Below are 18,480 nucleotides of genomic sequence, written 5' to 3'. Positions count from 1 at the left end.
CTCCAGTGTAGCATGTATTTTATTGCTTTAGTTCTACGACCAGAGATGATCTAACCGCTCCTCCCCCATCCCTGCATGGGCAAATGTTCCCATGCGTTTGGTGACCCTCTGCCTTTCTGTTGCAGGTGGGATCTTTGAGTTAGTGGAAGGAGGATCTGTGGGAGCAGAAGAGCTGGCCTTCAAGTTTGCCGTCAATAACATCAACAGGAACAGGACCCTGCTCCCCAACACAACTCTGACGTACGACATTCAAAGAATAAACATCTACGACAGTTTTGAGGCATCTCGAAAAGGTACGTCCCTGTTTCAGAAGAAGTTACTCCCTCAGGAATGGCAGCTAACAAATACATTTTAAGTTTTTGTGTAACTGTCTGCTTGTGGATTTTTTTTAAACAATTCATACTGTCCAGTGGTAAAACAATTAAATATGGAGGTAAAGAAAGTGTATGGTGCATTTGCCTGGGTATGCAATAAAAAGTTGGGAAGTCGCACTGTAGGTGAATGTGCTTTGGACAGGCCTCATTTTGAATACTGTGTGTGGTACTGGGTGGTGTCACATTACAGGGCAGATAGGAAATATTTGGAAAGAGTGTAAAATAGGTCCACCAGAATTCTGCCTAGATGAGAGAGTGTTGGCTGTAAGGAAAGGTTGGACAAACATTAGAATGTCTTACTTGCTCTGGAATTTTGGAGGCTGTGGGTTGACCTATTATGAGGCAAGGGCAGGATAGCCAGAGTCTTTTCTCCCCCCAGGGTGGAAGTCAAATGTGAAGGTGAGCGGAGGAAGGTTTAAGCAGATTTGGGAGGAAGGTTTTATTTTCCATGCAGGGAATGGGAGGTGTTTGGAATGTGCTGCTGGGTGTGGTGGAAATGGTGTGTAAGGTGCACATAGACAGGCACCCGAACGGGCAGGGGATGGAGGAATATGGACTATGTGGAATTTGGTTGGAATTGGCATTGTTGTCGGTGCACCAAAGGCCCTTTTCCTGTGCTGTACCACACTCTGTCTTCATATGAGTTTCTCTCTGAACCTTAACCTCTTTCATGAGCAACTGGTCTGTCTTAGGTGCACACTTGGATTTTGAGAAATTTAACTACAGGCTTTAACTTGCTTGGGAACTTGGCTGTTGGATTTTTGAACATTGATTGCGAGTGCTCTTTAGAGTTACATGCACTTCACTAACTGATCTTCGTTTTCTGGTCACAATGCCTGGAGCTCCAACTTCCTACACTGAGTTGTTGTAAGTTATTCGACAGTATGTCATGAACATTTTGAAGACTGGGGAGAATTATTTGCAGATATCTCACCTCTTTGATGGTAACTTTGACTTGGGGATGGTAGAGAATGTTAGAGGACTTTGATCTCTCCAAATCTTTATTGATGGCTTTACCTAAAATCAGTTTCATTGCTGTGTTTCGACTCTTTGACAGGCATCTCAAGAAAGATGAAGGATTTAGTGGAAATGCATTAAATAGTGCACTGGTGGGACTCATTCCTTGTGTTAAACATTCTTTCCTGGGCACACTCCACACTATTTCCTACTACAAAAATGGCAGCAGTGGCTTCACATGCACATTGCAATCCAGCAGATGTTGCCACTGAGCACTAAAATTCTAGGCCAAGGCGGCCTCACCACATCCTTGAACTGCCTTCAAAAGCCTCACTTCTTCCAATGGACAGTCACATTTATATAGGAAATTGGAGAGGAGTAACATTGAGAGAACCTGAAACTATTGATACCAGCTAGCAAAGCAAAACAAATTACAGTTGGTGTAAGATAAAATGTAAATATAGAGGAACATAGGAAATGCTACATTTTTCCACTTTCCAACTCTGGATCAACCAACTTTGAGAAGGTGATATTCCATTAAACATAGGTCTTGTCATTTGTCATACCATTAAAGAACTAAATCAGTGGACTTCCAGCTGGAGGGCAAAATGCACCTTCAAAAAGCATGTCAAACACTTCAGTTTTGTGAAGTTTAATTAGTGCCCGAGATATTAAGAAATTATTAATATTAATACTCAGTTACTCTCTACTCAACCTGCAATAGGAAGGTAGGTTAGAGAATGATGGGAGTTTGGGGTTGGTGGGTAAAGGTCGTGGATATTTAGAAACACGCTATAAACTAGTGAGGATCTTCCCAGTCCCTTTGCAAAGTTAAGTAAAGCCACAACCATTCTTGGTCTGCCAACGTGCACAGTCGAAGTGCTCTCGTGGAAAATATTTACTCAGGGAATGAGTCAGTGAGAGAAAATTGCATTTATTTTAATATAAATAAGCAAATGTACCTTAAATTATCTTCCTCCTCACAGTCATGGCCTTCTGCAAGGTAATTCTCTTGATGCTAATGTCAACAGACATAGTCTGATAAAATGAAATTTCTTTGCAAATTATACAATGAAAGATTTATTAGCAATGTCACTGTATCAACACATGCTTGTCATAGTTGGTGGTTCTGATTTTTTGATTCAGCCTGTGATCAGCTGTCCTTGGGAGTGGTGGCAATATTCGGGCCTTCTCATAGTTCCTCATCCAATGCCGTTCAATCTATCTGCAATGCACTGGAAGTCCCTCACATCCAGATCCGATGGAAGCATCATCCCATGGACAACAGGGACTCCTTCTACACCAACTTTTATCCTGACTATTCCTCACTGAGCTATGCCATTCTGGACCTTGTGCAGTTTCTAAAATGGCGGACGGCAACAGTAGTTTATGACGATAGCACTGGTAAGTCAAGATCTGGGCTCATGACTAAATGGAGAGGGGTGCATATGAAGTAGAGAGTGGATGGAAATCAGAGAATGCAATCATAAAACAACATCGTTCTTCTACTCATCATGTCTTTGTTGGGTCTTTGAAAAAGAACAAATTGCCAGCCTCATATTTACTTAATTACTTTTCAGATATTTATTTCCTTTGAAAAGTTATTATTGAAGCTGCTTCCATTATTTCAGAGCATAACAATACACCATGTCCCTAATTACTACCCTCCTACTGCCAGCAGCTGTTTGCCTATCCAGTCAAAGTTTATCAAGTGTTTTTATCGCCACTGTTTCAATCAACCCTTAGCCTTACTACCCCAAAGATTGGCTATCTTGAGTCTCTTGGCTTAGCTGAATTCTTTCATTCCTCACCCATTTCAACAATTCACTTCTCCACTTTCATCCTTCTCAAAACATAATACAAAGTTGAAAATAAATTTATTATCGAAGTACCTTAATGTCACTATATACCACCCAGTGATTCATTTTCTTGTGGACATTTACAGTTTAAGAAAGAAGTACAATATAATCAATGAAAAGCGAAGCATTCTTCTGATAATTGGCCACAATACTCCAGATATGGATTTACAGTTTTTTTTTCAATTTATAGCACTACATCTTGCTTTTATATTTAAAAAAACCTACATTGGTACTTCTAAAAGAATTTCAGATCTTTTTAATAGATATTTCACCCTGATGTTAGTAAGGATGTGCACATCCATGTCCAAGTCTCTCAATCTAAATCCCTCTATTTCCTCTCCTTGTTCTTCTTACCACAATGAATAATTTTGCATTTCTCCACATTACGTTCACCCGTTGTGTGGCTGACCAGTTCCCTAGTCTGCCATTGCCATCCAACTCTCCATTGCTAGCCTTCTCACTCAGTACTCATCTTCCTGAGTTTTGTGCGGGCACAATATTCCCAAGATCATGCCGTTAACAGATCAAAGAGTGCATTCGTCCTAATACTGAACACTAGAGTTCACATTATGCCAGCTGTAAAAGAAGTGTTCATCATTACCTTCCATTTTCAGACGCTTACGCATTCACCCATCGTCCTTAATTTCATGAGGTTTAATTTTGCCAACATGGGCTACCTTGTCAAATGTCTTCAGAAGGTCTATGTACAAATCAGTTGGACTACCTTTGTCATCATTTCATCAAGTCCTAACCATCCCACACATATTTTGAAAGCTTGTATACTAAACATCCAAATATATAAAACAAGGGAAGGTTCAGGACACTCAGCATCCTCCCCCAAGCCTTCTTCGCTATAAAATGAGATTCTCTGATCTTCCTGCAACCTCTGATCTGCATTCCTGTTTACCCCTGCTTATTTTTCACCTACCTATTCCCAATTTTCTCTGCTTTTGTCATTGACGTATTCAAAGTCAACTTTCCAGAGCCCTTTGAAAAGCATGCCAAAGATTCATGACCATCTTAAGAACAAAAATGCCTAATTTCTGTTCAGTGTTTAAAGAATGACCTCGGTTTCTAGATTCTCTCTCACATCCTTTCCACGTCTTCTCAGGATCCTCTATGTTTCACTTAAATCCTCTCTCACTGTGCTAAAGTCTAGCAGGTACAAGCCTAACTTATCCAACATGTCCTCAAAAGACAGCTCTGAACCTCAGATTTCTCTTTCATATTAGCTGTAATTGAATGCTGCCTTTGCCTCTGATGTATTCCTTTCCCAATCTATTATTTGCCTTGAGCTTGGACTTTTATTGTAATAGAGCCTGATCCTTATCATGAGTTATCCTTCCTCCATTATTTAAATCTTAGGTATTTTGTCATCCTGGAAACTGAAGCAGTTAATACCCTTTCATTCTTGTTGAATTATACTCTTTTCCCAAACCATGAACTCTTTGAAGGACACCTATTGTAGGTATCCTGTTTTAATCATTTAATTTGATTAAAATCCACTTTTACTAAATCCCATTCTCAGTGTTTAAGCTCTTCTTCATTTACATTTACACTTGATTTCATCTTTTCATTTTCAGTAAATGCAATGATATTAAATCAATATTTTACATTGGTATAATCTCCAAATGCCATAATTGTATCGTTTCATTTCACAAAACGAGATGAATCAATGCTTCTGTCAACTTTAGCCAAATGGAATAGGATTGAATCCAGTGCCAATCCTTATCCTATTCACGTATTTCTGGAATACTATCTCCTCTTTACTCTTCATGCTGTTATCTTCCTAGTGTCTACTCATAAATTAAAGTCATCATTAGCATTACCCTAAATAACTTGAATTATTTTGTAACTCCCCACAAACTTCCTTCTCTGCCTCTTTCCCACTATTTGATTTTCCCATTGCTCAATGCTTCTCCTGAGTCCTTCAACGCCTGCCAAATGGATTTTGTCTTGCATGCCCATCACTATCATTCTTATGCTGCCTCTCTAACAGTATCCTTCATTAATTGACTTGTTCCTACTACCGTGTTTTTTCCCCAGTTTTGGCTTTCCTGAATACATTATATTCAATGTTAATTCCTGCACTTATTTTACCCAGGTTCCCATTTTTAGCTCTTTTGGGATTCCCCCATAATTAAGACTCCATAACACAATAATCCAGTTCTGCTGGCTCTGTATGCTTGTTTGCATGCACTTTAATCTTACTCAATCCCACATTTCTTTCTTCCTCAGTCTCTGACTTTTCCTTATTTTTATATAAAGGTCTGTATTCTAATGTTAATACTTTCTCAAGGTAACCCATTTCATTCTGGTGTTTTCCCACTGATAAGTTATTCTAATCCAAGGGTTCCCAACTTGGAGTCCACATATCCCTTGGTTAATGGTAAGGGTCCATAGCATATATAATGTTGGGAACCCCTGTTCTAATCCCTCACCATTGAAGATAATGGTCCCATTATCTTCTGATGGATTGAGATGGGAAAACTACTATCCCATTCCCTGTTTCAGTGCCCCGTGAATCTGAAGCTTCTGTACTGTTTCCCCAGCCTTGCATAAACATGTCTTATCTTTTATTTCCTATTCCTACTGGCATACAATACAGGAGATGATTGAAAATGTTGTTACTTCTAAGGTTCTCTCTTGTATTTCCACCTTGTGACATACTCTCTGGAGGGTCTCGACATATATTTTTATTTATTCTGGTTTGATAACATTGGAATGCAGATTTTTCCACAAATGTTCATTCATCCACTGTCATTGGTGAGGCACTTCAAATATTAATTACCAAAACTCTAAGTCATTCCTCTTTCTGTTCTTGATTAGAAAACCCAGAATATTTAAGCACAGTACAGGACATGTGACCCATGATTTTGTGCTGATCTGTTAAACTACTCTAATATCAATCTAACTCTTCTCTCCTACATAGCCCTCCAATTTTTTCTATTTTTCATGTGCCTATTTAAGAGCTTCTTAAATGCCCCTAATGTATCTGCCTCTACCACCAATTTGGCAGGGTGTTCCACACACTTACTATACTCTGTGTTTAAAAAAATAACCCTGACACCATACCCACCATTCTTTCCTCCAATCACCTTAAAATTAAGCCCTTTGATATTAGCTGTTTCCACCCCGGGATAAAGTCTCTCGTGGTCCACTTGCCAGGTACATCTTAACAAACATCTCTGGGAGAGCATGGGACATAATAAATGAACATTGTCATGTTCACCTTACAACACCTAAAATAGGATCTTGGTGAAACCGTGCTTGGAGCCTTGTTTGTGCTTGGAGTATTATCTTCAATATTAGTTGTATTACCTATACGTGCTGCATATTAGAAAACATGACTATACTGAACGAAATGCTCCAGTGAGGTGAATTATGTGCCAAAATGTAGTTGTCTTGTATTCCAAATCTACGACTGAAAGTGCATCGGATTTTGTAAACACTGAGGAAGTAACTTCCTTTTTAAATTGAACGACAGCAAATAGAGCACTCTTTTGAACTTTGTCACCCAAAGGGTAATTAGAATCTGGAACATAAAGTCTGAGTGAGAGGTGGAAGCATTCGCGCGGTATCTAGATGAGTACTTGAATCATGAAAACGTAGAAAGGTGATGTTAAATGGGACAAATATGGACGGGTATCTGATGGTAAATATGAACACAGTGGGCAAAAAGGCCTATTTCTGTGTTCTATAACTAATCTAACTTAGATTGTAATATAAGGTTCATGTAAAACAGATGATTCTGAAACTGTTATATAAAACAATGAGGGAGCAGAGGAGAGGACGAGGCAAATTGTAAACTCAATTTGCTGGGACATACTGCACATCAGAAATAGCTTTTCTGCTTTATCATTGAAGGTCTCATACGTTTGCAAGAGTTGATAACAGCTCCCTCCAGGTACAATATCCGGCTAAAGATACGCCAGCTTCCCATTGACTCAAGCGATGCCAGGCCTCTCTTGAAGGAGATGAAACGTGGCAGGGAGTTCCGCATTATTTTCGACTGCAGCTACACGATGGCTGCTCAGATCCTGAAACAAGTAAGTTCCTTTCACTGTAGCTGTGCCTTTGTACTGATGTTTATATTAACTCTCTGCAGGGCATGATATGTTGAACGCTGAATGCTGTGTCAACAAAATCAGCAGTGGAGTCTTGTTTCGGGTTGTGTAATTTTGTGTTTGCTCTGTTAATTCTGTTTACTTTCACTGTTGTTAGCGGCATTCTGTAACTTTGAAACTTGTGTTTGTTCTGAGCAGACTGTGTATCAACGCTGTTTTAGCGCACATTTCAGCATGATAGGAACCATTCCTGGCAGAGGTCCTACCCTTTGGTGGGTACTTCCAGTTTCTATTCATCCTGGCATGGCTGGTGCTTCTCTGACATCATTTATACACATGATGCTAATATTGTGTGCAACGTTCATCTCTACCTTCCAAATAAGAAACTGGAGCAATACTGTGTGACCAGTGACTTTTGCTTTCAGGATCAAATTCACAAAGATAGTTGACTGGAAGTCTTGATTTATAGGATCTCAAGAGGGATAGAAGCGTGTAGATCTCTGTGCCTGAAATTTCAGTTCCGTATCAGTCATTTTCCTAAGAAATCTCACATTGCAAGATGGGAAATGAGTCAATGGTGTTAGGTGCTCGAGAGCTTCAGACTTGCAGTAAACAAGACATTTTTCCTACAGGATTTTCAAAATCTTTTTCAAAACCGTATTTATTGTCTTATGCTGAAAGCTATGTTTACTTTGTTGAATAGACAATCCTTGCGCAAGTGTAATAGAAGCAATTACGGGTCAGTTTCCAATGGCCTCAAAATGAGTTAATCAAGAAACCCAGAAATTCTGGGTTCTCTTTGGATTGCATAAATCTCTTGTCTTTCACTAAACATTTTAGTGTCATAATTGAAATAAAAATGAATTGAAATCACTAAAATTAACTTACTGAATTAATTTAAAATTTTTCAAAACCTTTTGCAAGGTTAGTGTCTTTGCAAACTAATACTTGAGTTTTGTATTTAGAGTCAGCAATATTCTAAGTTAGCTGAAACTCACAGCAGTGGTTAATCTACCTGGGCCTGACCAAGTTTTTTTTTTGCTTTCTAGGCTTTTTTCAAGCTAGTATGAGTGATTATGGAAACTCATTGTAGTACAAACGACTAAATACTGAAAGTTCTGCACTGATTTTACTAATTTCACCATTGTTGTGTGAAATAAATAAAAGATGAGCTGAAGTTCAGGTTGAAATGTATTTCCACAGATAAGTTTTAGAATCCTTAACAGGAAATTGGTAAGGGATTTTTTTGAAAGGGCAGAGAGCAGAGGCAAATGGCATCAGAGTGAAGAAATGGCATACTTGAGTGGAATGGCTTGAAAAAAATTGCAATTCTCTTGCAATTCATATGGATTTTTAAAAAAATCGTTAACCCCGCCACAAACATTGAATCAGAGATCACAACTGAGGGAATAAGATTGCTGCAATTGGTCTTTGTGCCTTCGGGCTTGGAAAGGATGAGATAATCAAGACCTCATTGTCTTGACCATTCACCAGTTATTTTTGTGCACACACAGCCCAGTAATCTTTCCACACTTGTCTGAGATTACTTGTAATGCCTGCTTTGCAAATAGAGTTGAAACCTTACATGGGCGTGGAGAATAAAAATGAAAAGGATTGGAAACATTCTGCATGTCTCTCCCTGGTACTTTAGGAGAAACACTTACTCTCTCACACTCTTTTTTCTTCTTTCTAGGCAATGGCAATGGGAATGATGACCGAATATTACCACTACATTTTTACAACTTTGGTAATATATTTTGCTGTTTTATCTGATTGTAACCACTGGTTATGAAAATTGTATTCTATTTGTTTCCTCTATCAAATAAATCTTAAACATGTAATGTATAGAATATATGCATTCATACCTTCTAGCTGTCTGGTACTACTGAAAGCTAGATAGTCCAAATCAGGAAGGGGTGTTACTAGAGCTTAGTTTGGGAAATAAACCTGGATCAGGTGATCGAAGTTTGAGTAGGAGGTGAATTTGGAAACAGTATTGGAATTCTGCAAATTTTTTGGTTATGGATAAGAGTAAGTCTGGACCATGGAAGAGTGTGTGAATGGTAATTTCAGCAGTGTGAGACAAAAGCTGCAGAACAACTGGATAAGTCCACGTCTGACGTAGAAGTCATTTATGGGGCAGTTGGTTCAAATTCAGAACCAACATGTCCCCGTGAGGGAGAAAAACAGGTATGGCAAGGTTCGAGAACGTTCAATGAAAAGTGACATAAATTTCAGTCAAAAAGGAAAAGGAAGCAAAAAGTTTGGGAAGCTGAAGTTGGGTAGGATACTTGAGGGTTAGAAATGAAGTAGGAAAGAACATATACAGGAAATCAGATGGACCAAGAGGGGCTATGAGATGTCCATGGGGTGTTTGATTAAGTAGAACCCCAAGATGTTTTATATATGCATTCAAAGCAAGAGATTAGCTAAGGAGAGGATGGAACTTCTCAGAGATAAAGAGGGGAATTAATGTCTGGAGCCAGAAGAAGTGTGCAGGATTTAAAATGAGTACTTCGCATTGATATGCTCCAGAGGTGACTTGGAGAGTAGTGGGATCAAGAAAGAATATGTGAATACTTAGGGGCATGTTGATATCAAGAAGGAGGAGGTATTGGGTTTGCTGAAGACCTTTAAGGTATATAGTTCCCCAGGATCTGATAGGATCATCCCAGACCAGGGAGGAGATTGCTTGGGAATTAACGGTGATCACTGTAACCTCTTAAGCCATAGGTGAGGTCCAAGAGGACTACCATATGGACAATATTTTTCATTTGTTCCAGAAAGGCAATAGAAATCAAGAAGGAAATTACTGACTAGAGAACATGACAACAGAAAGGGCTTTTATTCTGGCTGGAGGAAATACTTAAGACTTCAACAAAAATTAGGTGGGCTGATTAGTAAACTTGTAGAGGACACAAAAATGTTGAGGCTAAAAAGTCACAGATAATGAGGAATATTGAAATATAGATCAGATGGTAATATAGATGGAGAAATGTCATTTGGAATTTAGTCGTGGCAAGTGTGAGTTTATGTACATTGGGAGGTCAAACGTAACAGGAAAATGTGGAGTAAATAGCAAGACCCTTGGAAAGCATTGAGGTACAGAGGAATCTTGAGTTACAAATACATAGCTCTGTGAAAGTAGCAACACAAGTCACCAAGGTGATAGAGAAGGCGTGTGACATATTAGCCATTATTGGTTGGGCATTGAATATAAAAGTCAGGAAGTCATATTGCATCCAAACAAAATTTTGGCTTGGCCACAGAAGTAGTAATGTTTGCAGCTCTTCTTGCTGCTCTTCAGGAAGGATGGAGGGGTGTATAAAAGGTTCACCAGGATGTTGCCTGGACCAGTGAGTATTAGCTGATGAGGAGAGGTTGGACAAACTTTGATTGTTTTCTCTGTAGCGTCAGAAGTTCAGGAGCAACCTGAAAGAAGTTTATAAATTTCTGGGAGGCATCAATAGCGTAGATCATCAGAGTCGTATTGCAGGGGTGGAAGAGTCAAACACCAGAGGGCATATTTTGAGGTGAGAGGAGGATGATTTAATGAAGATGTGTAGGGCAAGTTTTTTTTATATACAGTCAGTAGTAGGTGTCTAGAGTACGTCATCAGGTGAAGTGGTGGAAGCAGATTCAGTAACAACATCTATGATACTAATAAAGTTACTGGAGGGGATTCTGAGGGGTAGACTCTGTCTTCATTTGGAAAGGCAAGGATTGATTATGGACAGTCAGCATGACTTTATGCATGGTCTCTATTCATTGGAGCGTAGAAGGTTGAGGGGGGATTTGATCGAGGTACTTAAAATTTTGAGAGGGATAGATAGAGTTGACGTGAATAGGCTGTTTCCATTGAGAGTAGGGGAGATTCAAACAAGAGGACATGATTTGAGAGTTAGGGGGCAAAAGTTTAAGGGAAACACGAGGGGGTATTTCTTTACTCAGAGAGTGATAGCTGTGTGGAATGAGCTTCCTGTAGAAGTAGTAGAGGCCAGTTCAGTTGTGTCATTTAAGGTAAAATTGGATAGGTATATGGACAGGAAAGGAGTGGAGGGTTATGGGCTGGGTGCGAGAAGGTGGGACTAGGTGAGATTAAGAGTTCGGCATGGACTAGGAGGGCTGAGATGGCCTGTTTCCTTGCTGTGATTGTTATATGGTTATATGTGTGATGAATTAGATTGAGAGCTTTTAAAGAAGTAACCAAGAAGATTGATGAGGGCAGGGTTGTAGACATTGTCTGTGTGGACTTCAGCAAGGCTTTAGATAGTCCCGCATGGTAGGCTAATCACCAAGGTTAGATCACATGGGATCTAGGTTGCAATTGGTGAAAAAATGACACGATGGATGAAGACAAATGGTAGTGGAGGGTTGTTTTTAAGGTTTGAGTCCTGTGACCATTGATGTGCTGTAGGTATCAGTGATTCATCCACTGCTCTTAGTTTTATATGTAGTTCGGAATATAGGTGTCATGATTAGTAAGACTGCAGATGACACCAGAATTGATAATGTCATGGGCAGTGAGTAATTGTGTCTAAGGATCTAGATCAACTGTAAAGTGTGCTCAGAGATGGCAGATGGTGTTTAACTTGAATTAGAACAAAAGGATGCATTTTTCTGTCTCCCTTCATTGGTTGTGGCACGGAGTACAAAGGTTGGCATATCATGCCACAACTATACAAGACACTAGTGAGACCGCATCTGGAATACCACATGCAGTCTAGTCAGCGTACATTAGGATGGATGTGATTAGGCTGGTAAATTGCAGAAAAGATTCACAAGGATGGTGCCATGACTGAAGGGCTTGAGTTATGTGGAGAGACTTAGGCTAGGGCTGTTCTCCACGGAGTAAAGGAGGCTGAGAGGTTGTTTTATAGAGGTTACAAATTCCTGAAGGGTATATTTCTGTCTTTTTCTCATGGTTGGGAAATCTGGCACTAGGGGGCACAGGCTTAAGGTGAGAAGGGAATGATTTGAGAAGGACATAAGAGGCAAGTTTTTATACAATGAACTGCCAGAGGAGAATGGGTACCATTACAATTTTTCAAAGACATTTGGGCAGCTACATGGGAAAGTTTCAAGACACGTGGACTAGGACTAACTTATGTTGGCATCTTGGTTGGCATAGATGAGTTGAGCTGAACAGCATGATTTCTTGATATAATAATGCTCTGGGGATGGGGGGGGGCGTGGTCGACAGCCCACCCCTGCATTTCGAATGACCCGTGCTGTTTACTGTTCTTGTGTTAAAATGCTTTTGTGGAAAGTTCTAGTTCATTTATTGTTACATTTTAGCCTGGGTTATATAGTTATTCGCTTGTGTATTTGTGGGTCACCCTGACTGTAACCAGGGTATGTGATGGTCACCTACCCCTGTCTGGTATGATTCTGATTGGGGTCACTCTCCGGGTCATGGTGACTGGTCTGTTTTGTGTTTCTCACAGTAAAATGGTTGTTGAATTTAACGAGTCTCCTCGTCTGTCTTTATGGACCAAATGCTCACCACAATATATTACTCCGGTCTATAACATTTGAAAGTTAAGCCCAAGTGAATTACAAAATATATTCAATATTTAAAAGTTACAGTTTTATTTCTCTGAAGTGAGCCGCTGACATTTAGTTTAGATTTTACATTTTATTTGTGGTTCAATGTGTTTATAATTAATTTAAACATTTTTCCCCTCTTTGACTATGATTAAACGTGAGGAAATCATTCTCACTCTCCATTCATGATGAACTACGTCTCTGAAATGGCTGGACATAGTTTCTAACAGAGTATCGACTGTAAAATTAAGTTGTTTAAAATCCACCACCTGCTCTGTACTGAAAGTGAAGCAAGAGTATAACAGGTTTTTATTATGTGTTGCATCTGCAAGACTAGAAATTCAGGCCAAACAACCTGATGGCATGAATTCTGTGAAAGCAAACCAAGAAAATGTTCCGTTTATTTGCCAGAGGTGATCTGAGTAACCGTGCTTTGATCACAAAATTCTGTCCAACTGCACTTCCCCACCTGCCAAAGAAGATGATTGTTTTCTTCCAGCAAACAACAAAACAACCATCTGGAACCCATCTTGTGTAACAAGGACACATACTCCATGTCGGAGTTTGCCAACAATGGGAGGAAAAAATCATTTTGTGAAAGTTCAATTCCGATCTTTGTACAAGCCATGGCAGACACCATTCATGTGTATCTCATCGTATGACAGATTCTATTCATTCCTATTTTACAAAAACTGTTCTCACAAATATATACAGTATATATTTCACATTTTAGTTTAATATTTTTGAAGACACTGAAGTAAATTATCTGCTCTCCCAGTGTGATTGAATCACTAAACCAGTCTTGAATTTCAGAAACTAAGCATAAATCATTTTTGATTGAGGAAGCTGCTCCTGTCCCTCAACTTGATAACTGCATGTGATCCAATCCTGGAGGACTCTATGTTTCTAATTATCTACTTCTCGTTAAACATCTGTTTACTCTATGTAAGCAACTATTATTAGCTACAGTGAGATGTGATACAAAGTTTGAAATATATGAAGGGTCTTTGAAAAAAGTATAAAAAATGATAAATATGAGAAATTTTGTTGTTAGTGGAAATCCAAAGCAACACACACAAGATGCTGGAGAAACTCAGCAGGTAAGGCAGCATCCATGGAAATGAAAAAAAAAAATGTAAAAATGATGCTCTTAATTATTTGTGTGTGGTGAAGAGATGCTAAATGTTGGGAGTGGTGGGTCTTGTATGTAAATTGGAGTATAAAATCCATCATGACATTCAAAGTGAAATTTGAATTTGTTTTCATATCCATAAGCACAGCTGTATTGAAAAATGTACTTGTAGTAATATCACAGCCAAATAAAATCAGAGATTTGTAACATTCATAAAGAAAAACACAAGTTAAACATAAAAACATTAAACATAAACAATGTGCTCAGATTGGTCATTCTATTGTTAGACAGAGTAAATCATTTGGGTTTTGCAGTTTGCTTCACTAATTGTCATTAATAAGTTTAATCCTGTCTTCAGAAAGGTGCTGGGAAATAGTGGAATTTTATGCTTCATGTTGCACTTGAGGTAAATGACTTAGAGGCATTTAAAGAACAGTTAGGTTTGAGGGGAAGAATTTAACAGAAACCGGAGGGGCAGCCTTTTCATCTACAGGGTGGTCAGTATAAGGAATGTACTGCCATAGAAGGTTTTTCAGATTGGTACACAATATGATACTTGATAGAGACTGGTACAGGTACATGGAAAGGAATGGTTTAGAGAAATGGAAGACCAAACACAGGTCAACAGTCTGCTTTGTTCCTTACATGGGAGTCTTGGTCAGCATGGGCCTGAGATTGTGCCTTCTTCCTGATGGCAGTAGTGAAAAGAGAGCGTGGCCTGAATTGTGGAGGTCCTTAATGATGGTTGTTGCTTTCCTGTGACCGTGCTCCATGCAGATATGCTGGATAGTAGGGAGGGATTTGCCAGTGATGACTGAGTTGTATCCGCTACTTTTTACAGGCATTTCCTACAAGGTAATTTGTGCTTCCATACCAGGCTGCGATGCAGTCAACCAATTTTCTCTCTATCACACATCCATAGAAGTTCATCAAAGTTTTAGATAATGTGCCAAATCTTCACAAATTTCAAAAAAAGTTCAGGTGCTGTTGTGTTTTTATCATAATAGTGCCTACCTGCTGGACACAGGACAGTTTCTCTGAAATGATAACACTAGGAATTTAAAGTTGCTGACACTTTCTACCTCTGATCCCCTCACGGACCCTTGATTTCCTCTTTCTGAAGTCAATAATCAGCCCTTTGGTCTCACTCATGTTGAGTGAGAAGATGTTGTTATGGCACCACTCAGCCAGATTTTCAGTCCCCCTCCTATATGCTGACTCGTCACCATTTTCAATTCGGCCAGTGACAGTGGGGTCATCGGCAAACTTAAATATACCATTGGAGCTCTGCATAGCCTCACAATCATCGGCATAAAGCAAGTCGAGGCGGGGGCTAAGTGTATAGACTTTGTGGCGTACCTGTGCTGAGGGAGACTGCGGCAGAGATGATGTCACCAATCTGATCCGCAGGTGAGGAAATCAAGGATCCAGTTACAGAAGGATGTATTTGAGGCCAAGGACTTGGAGGTTAATGATTAGTTTTGAGGGGATGACGATATTGAATGCCGGGCTGTAGTTAATGAAGAGTATCCTGATGTATGCACCCTCACTGGCCAGAGTTGAGTGAACAAGCCTTTGAAATGATGGTAGGCAAATTGAAGCAGATCCATGTTGCTCATCAGGCAGGAGTTGGCATCTTCCATCTGGGCCAGATTGCCCGTCTGAAGGACGCAGTGAAGTCACAGTGTCGTCAGGGGCTGTGTGAGTTTGTGAATGTTTTGATGGTCAAAGTGAGCATAGAAGGCTTATCTGGGAGTGAAGCCTTGATGTCACCTGGTCTCACTTTGTAGGAGGTGATAGCATTCAAGCCCTGCCTCAGCTATCGAGCATCCATCAGTGATTCAAGTTTGGTTGGAAATGGCACTTTGCATGTGAACTGACTTTTTGGAGATTGTCCCTGAACCTCTTGTATTTAACTTGATTGCCACACCTGAAAGCTGTCGATCTGGTTCTCATCAGTTTTCAGATCTCATGTCTTGTCCAGGGCTTCTGTTAGGGAAGACACTGAATGATTTTGTGAGGACCTATGGCTGTTTTTATGAAGTCCGTGACAACCGGAGTTTATTCGTTCAGACTCTCTGAAGAGTCCTTGAACATGACCCAGTCTGCTAACTCAGAGCAATCCCATAGCCACTTCTCAGCCTCCTGTGTCTACCTCTTTGTTGTCCTCATCTCTGGATGCTTGCTCTTCAGCCTATGCCTGTATGCAGGTAGGAGGAGGACAGTAAAGTGATCAGATTTCCTGAAATGCCATCTAGGCATTTCCAATCATAGTGTAACAATGTTAGAGTGTATTGGAACCCCTGGTGCTGCAGACAGTATGTTAATGATAATTAGGCAGAGTTTTCTTCAAATAAGTGTGATTGAAGTCCCTGACAGTTATTTGAAAGGTGTCAGGGTAGTCTATTTCTTGTTTGCTAATCACAACATTCAGTGCTGTTTATAATGGTAATTAGAGAATTTCAGGCAATCCAATTTCACACACTGTAGGGATTAAACATAAATAAAATAGAAAGAGATAATAGTCTGGAAATACAATACTCGTAATCAGCAAGATCGCCTGCTAATTTACTAGGTGTATCTAAACAATGGTGCAAACTATCCCTCTTTCTTATAGGCAGCAGAGCAAAGGACTGTTTAAATGTTGTATCCTGGTGAAAGCTGAGACCCAGGCTTTATATTAAAGTTAGTAAGTGCATGCTGCCGCATTAGCACATCGAGACCCCTCTCATTCTTGGGGTTATCCCTATTCCAATGAGTCTTACAATGCTGGTTTAATGTAGGTGTATATGTACAGTATGTTATAATTAGGTTCAGCTCAATATATTGTTGAGATCAAAAACCACTTGAAATATATTGGAAATACTGTAATCATGAAGGCAACCTAATTCATGCCCACAGTTTCATTGGAGAATGTCACTCAATCCAGTTTCAAACCATTTAGGAGGGTGTTGGCTTAAATAAGTTCATTGCCTGCAATTTAATTAATGATCTGTGTATGGTCTATGTATGGTAGATGTCATGATCTGTTGAAATTGGCTTTAACCTGCACCGACCGCTTAGAATATGTGATAGGGAGTGAATTGTCTTGGGAATCAAGAGCAACACAGAGAGTAATAGGAATGCCTTTGGGGAAAGTCTGCTTGTGTCATGACAGTTCAAGGGACAGTCAGTGATGATCTAAATTAGGACAATCTTGTTTAGCATTCATCAGCATCGTGCTTGTTATCAGATGAGATGTCACCTTTGTTCTAGAGCAAGGAACCCAGGGATATTCTTGTATTCAGCAATAACACTGATTGAACTCAGACTGCAGTTTCAAAATCATATTCTGTGATTTGGTGAAAGAGTTTGAGAATCGGACTCATAGGCTCCAATTCCTCAATCTGAGAAACTAAATAGATGCTAAATCATTAATAACAGTGATAGTCTTTCCTCTCTCTCTAACATTATTCTTTCGCACATCACAACTCTGATTGACTTTTTTAATATTTTGCACTAAATTTTCCTACTTGATTAAAAAAAAACTATTTGGAATTTGCACTTGAGTTGTTGTTGTTGTGTGTGTGTGGGGGGGGGGGGGGTGGTGTGTGTGTGTGTGTGTGTGTGTGTGTGTGTGTATGTGTGTGTGACCCTCCATTAATTCCACCCAAATATTTCCTTGAGTCAGATTATCACAAATATTTCCCTTTAGATAATGTATTCAGATAAAAGTATAAATACAAAATAATGTAAGCTACTAACAGTGAAGCTACTAACAGTGTGAGGGACATGAGCAATGCTTTCCTCATGATGGGAAGATCCTCTCCTTAGCCGAATATGTGGGATATCTTCACATATGTGGAACATCTTCAAGGAGCGATGTCTCAAAAAGGAGGCATCCATCGTTGAGGACCCCCACCACCCAGGACATGCCCTCTTCTCACTGCTACCTTCTGGAAGGAGGTACAGAAGCCTGAAGGCACACACTCAATGATTCAGGAACAACTTCTTCCCCTCTGCCATCAATTTCTGAATGGGCATTGAACCCATGAACACTACCTCACTACTTTTAATTTTTATTAATGCACTACATATTATATATATATATATTACACACACACTTACTGTGATCAATGTTTTTTTCTCTATGATTGTGTGTTGTATTATACTGATGCTGCAAAGACAACAAATTTCACAACATATCAACATATGCTGGCGATATTAAACCTGATTCTGATTTTGAATATTTTGTTTAGCTCCAATGCAAATTACCTCACGGTCTGTCACAGCTCATCAACAATATATCTATGGTACCAAGATTGTTGCTTTACATTTTTTGCTGCAGGGCGGTTGAAGCTTCCTCTACTTGCGTCTTTCTTTAATGTGGTTCCACAGAACCAGACTCATGGGTGGAAATGAATTGGACTTTTATATTAAACTGAACATTTTAGAGTGATCCCACGCTGATAGTCAAAGCATTGTGTTCAGGCGATTGGCGCTGGTTCAGAAGCTGCTGCCAGCTGGCACCACTGAATACTCCCCTTTGAATAGGAAGCATGGCA

The 18,480-nt window shown here is 39.6% G+C and overlaps 1 protein-coding gene across 1 annotated transcript in view; it reads left to right on the top strand.

Annotated features, from left to right (window-relative positions):
- The window catches only part of LOC132383421 (glutamate receptor ionotropic, kainate 3-like), a 550,775-nt gene that overhangs the window by 189,007 nt on the left and 343,288 nt on the right, over nucleotides 1-18,480 (top strand). The window contains exons 2-5 of the mRNA XM_059954362.1: nucleotides 126-293; nucleotides 2,478-2,735; nucleotides 7,058-7,239; nucleotides 8,951-9,004. Coding sequence (XP_059810345.1) covers nucleotides 126-293; nucleotides 2,478-2,735; nucleotides 7,058-7,239; nucleotides 8,951-9,004 — 662 coding nt within the window. The remainder of the gene's footprint in view (nucleotides 1-125; nucleotides 294-2,477; nucleotides 2,736-7,057; nucleotides 7,240-8,950; nucleotides 9,005-18,480) is intronic.

Source organism: Hypanus sabinus, chromosome 30, assembly GCF_030144855.1.
Source record: "Hypanus sabinus isolate sHypSab1 chromosome 30, sHypSab1.hap1, whole genome shotgun sequence".
NCBI lineage: Eukaryota > Metazoa > Chordata > Chondrichthyes > Myliobatiformes > Dasyatidae > Hypanus > Hypanus sabinus.
The sequence above is the reverse complement of the archived record's forward strand: the minus strand, read 5'-3'. Positions and strand labels throughout refer to the sequence as shown.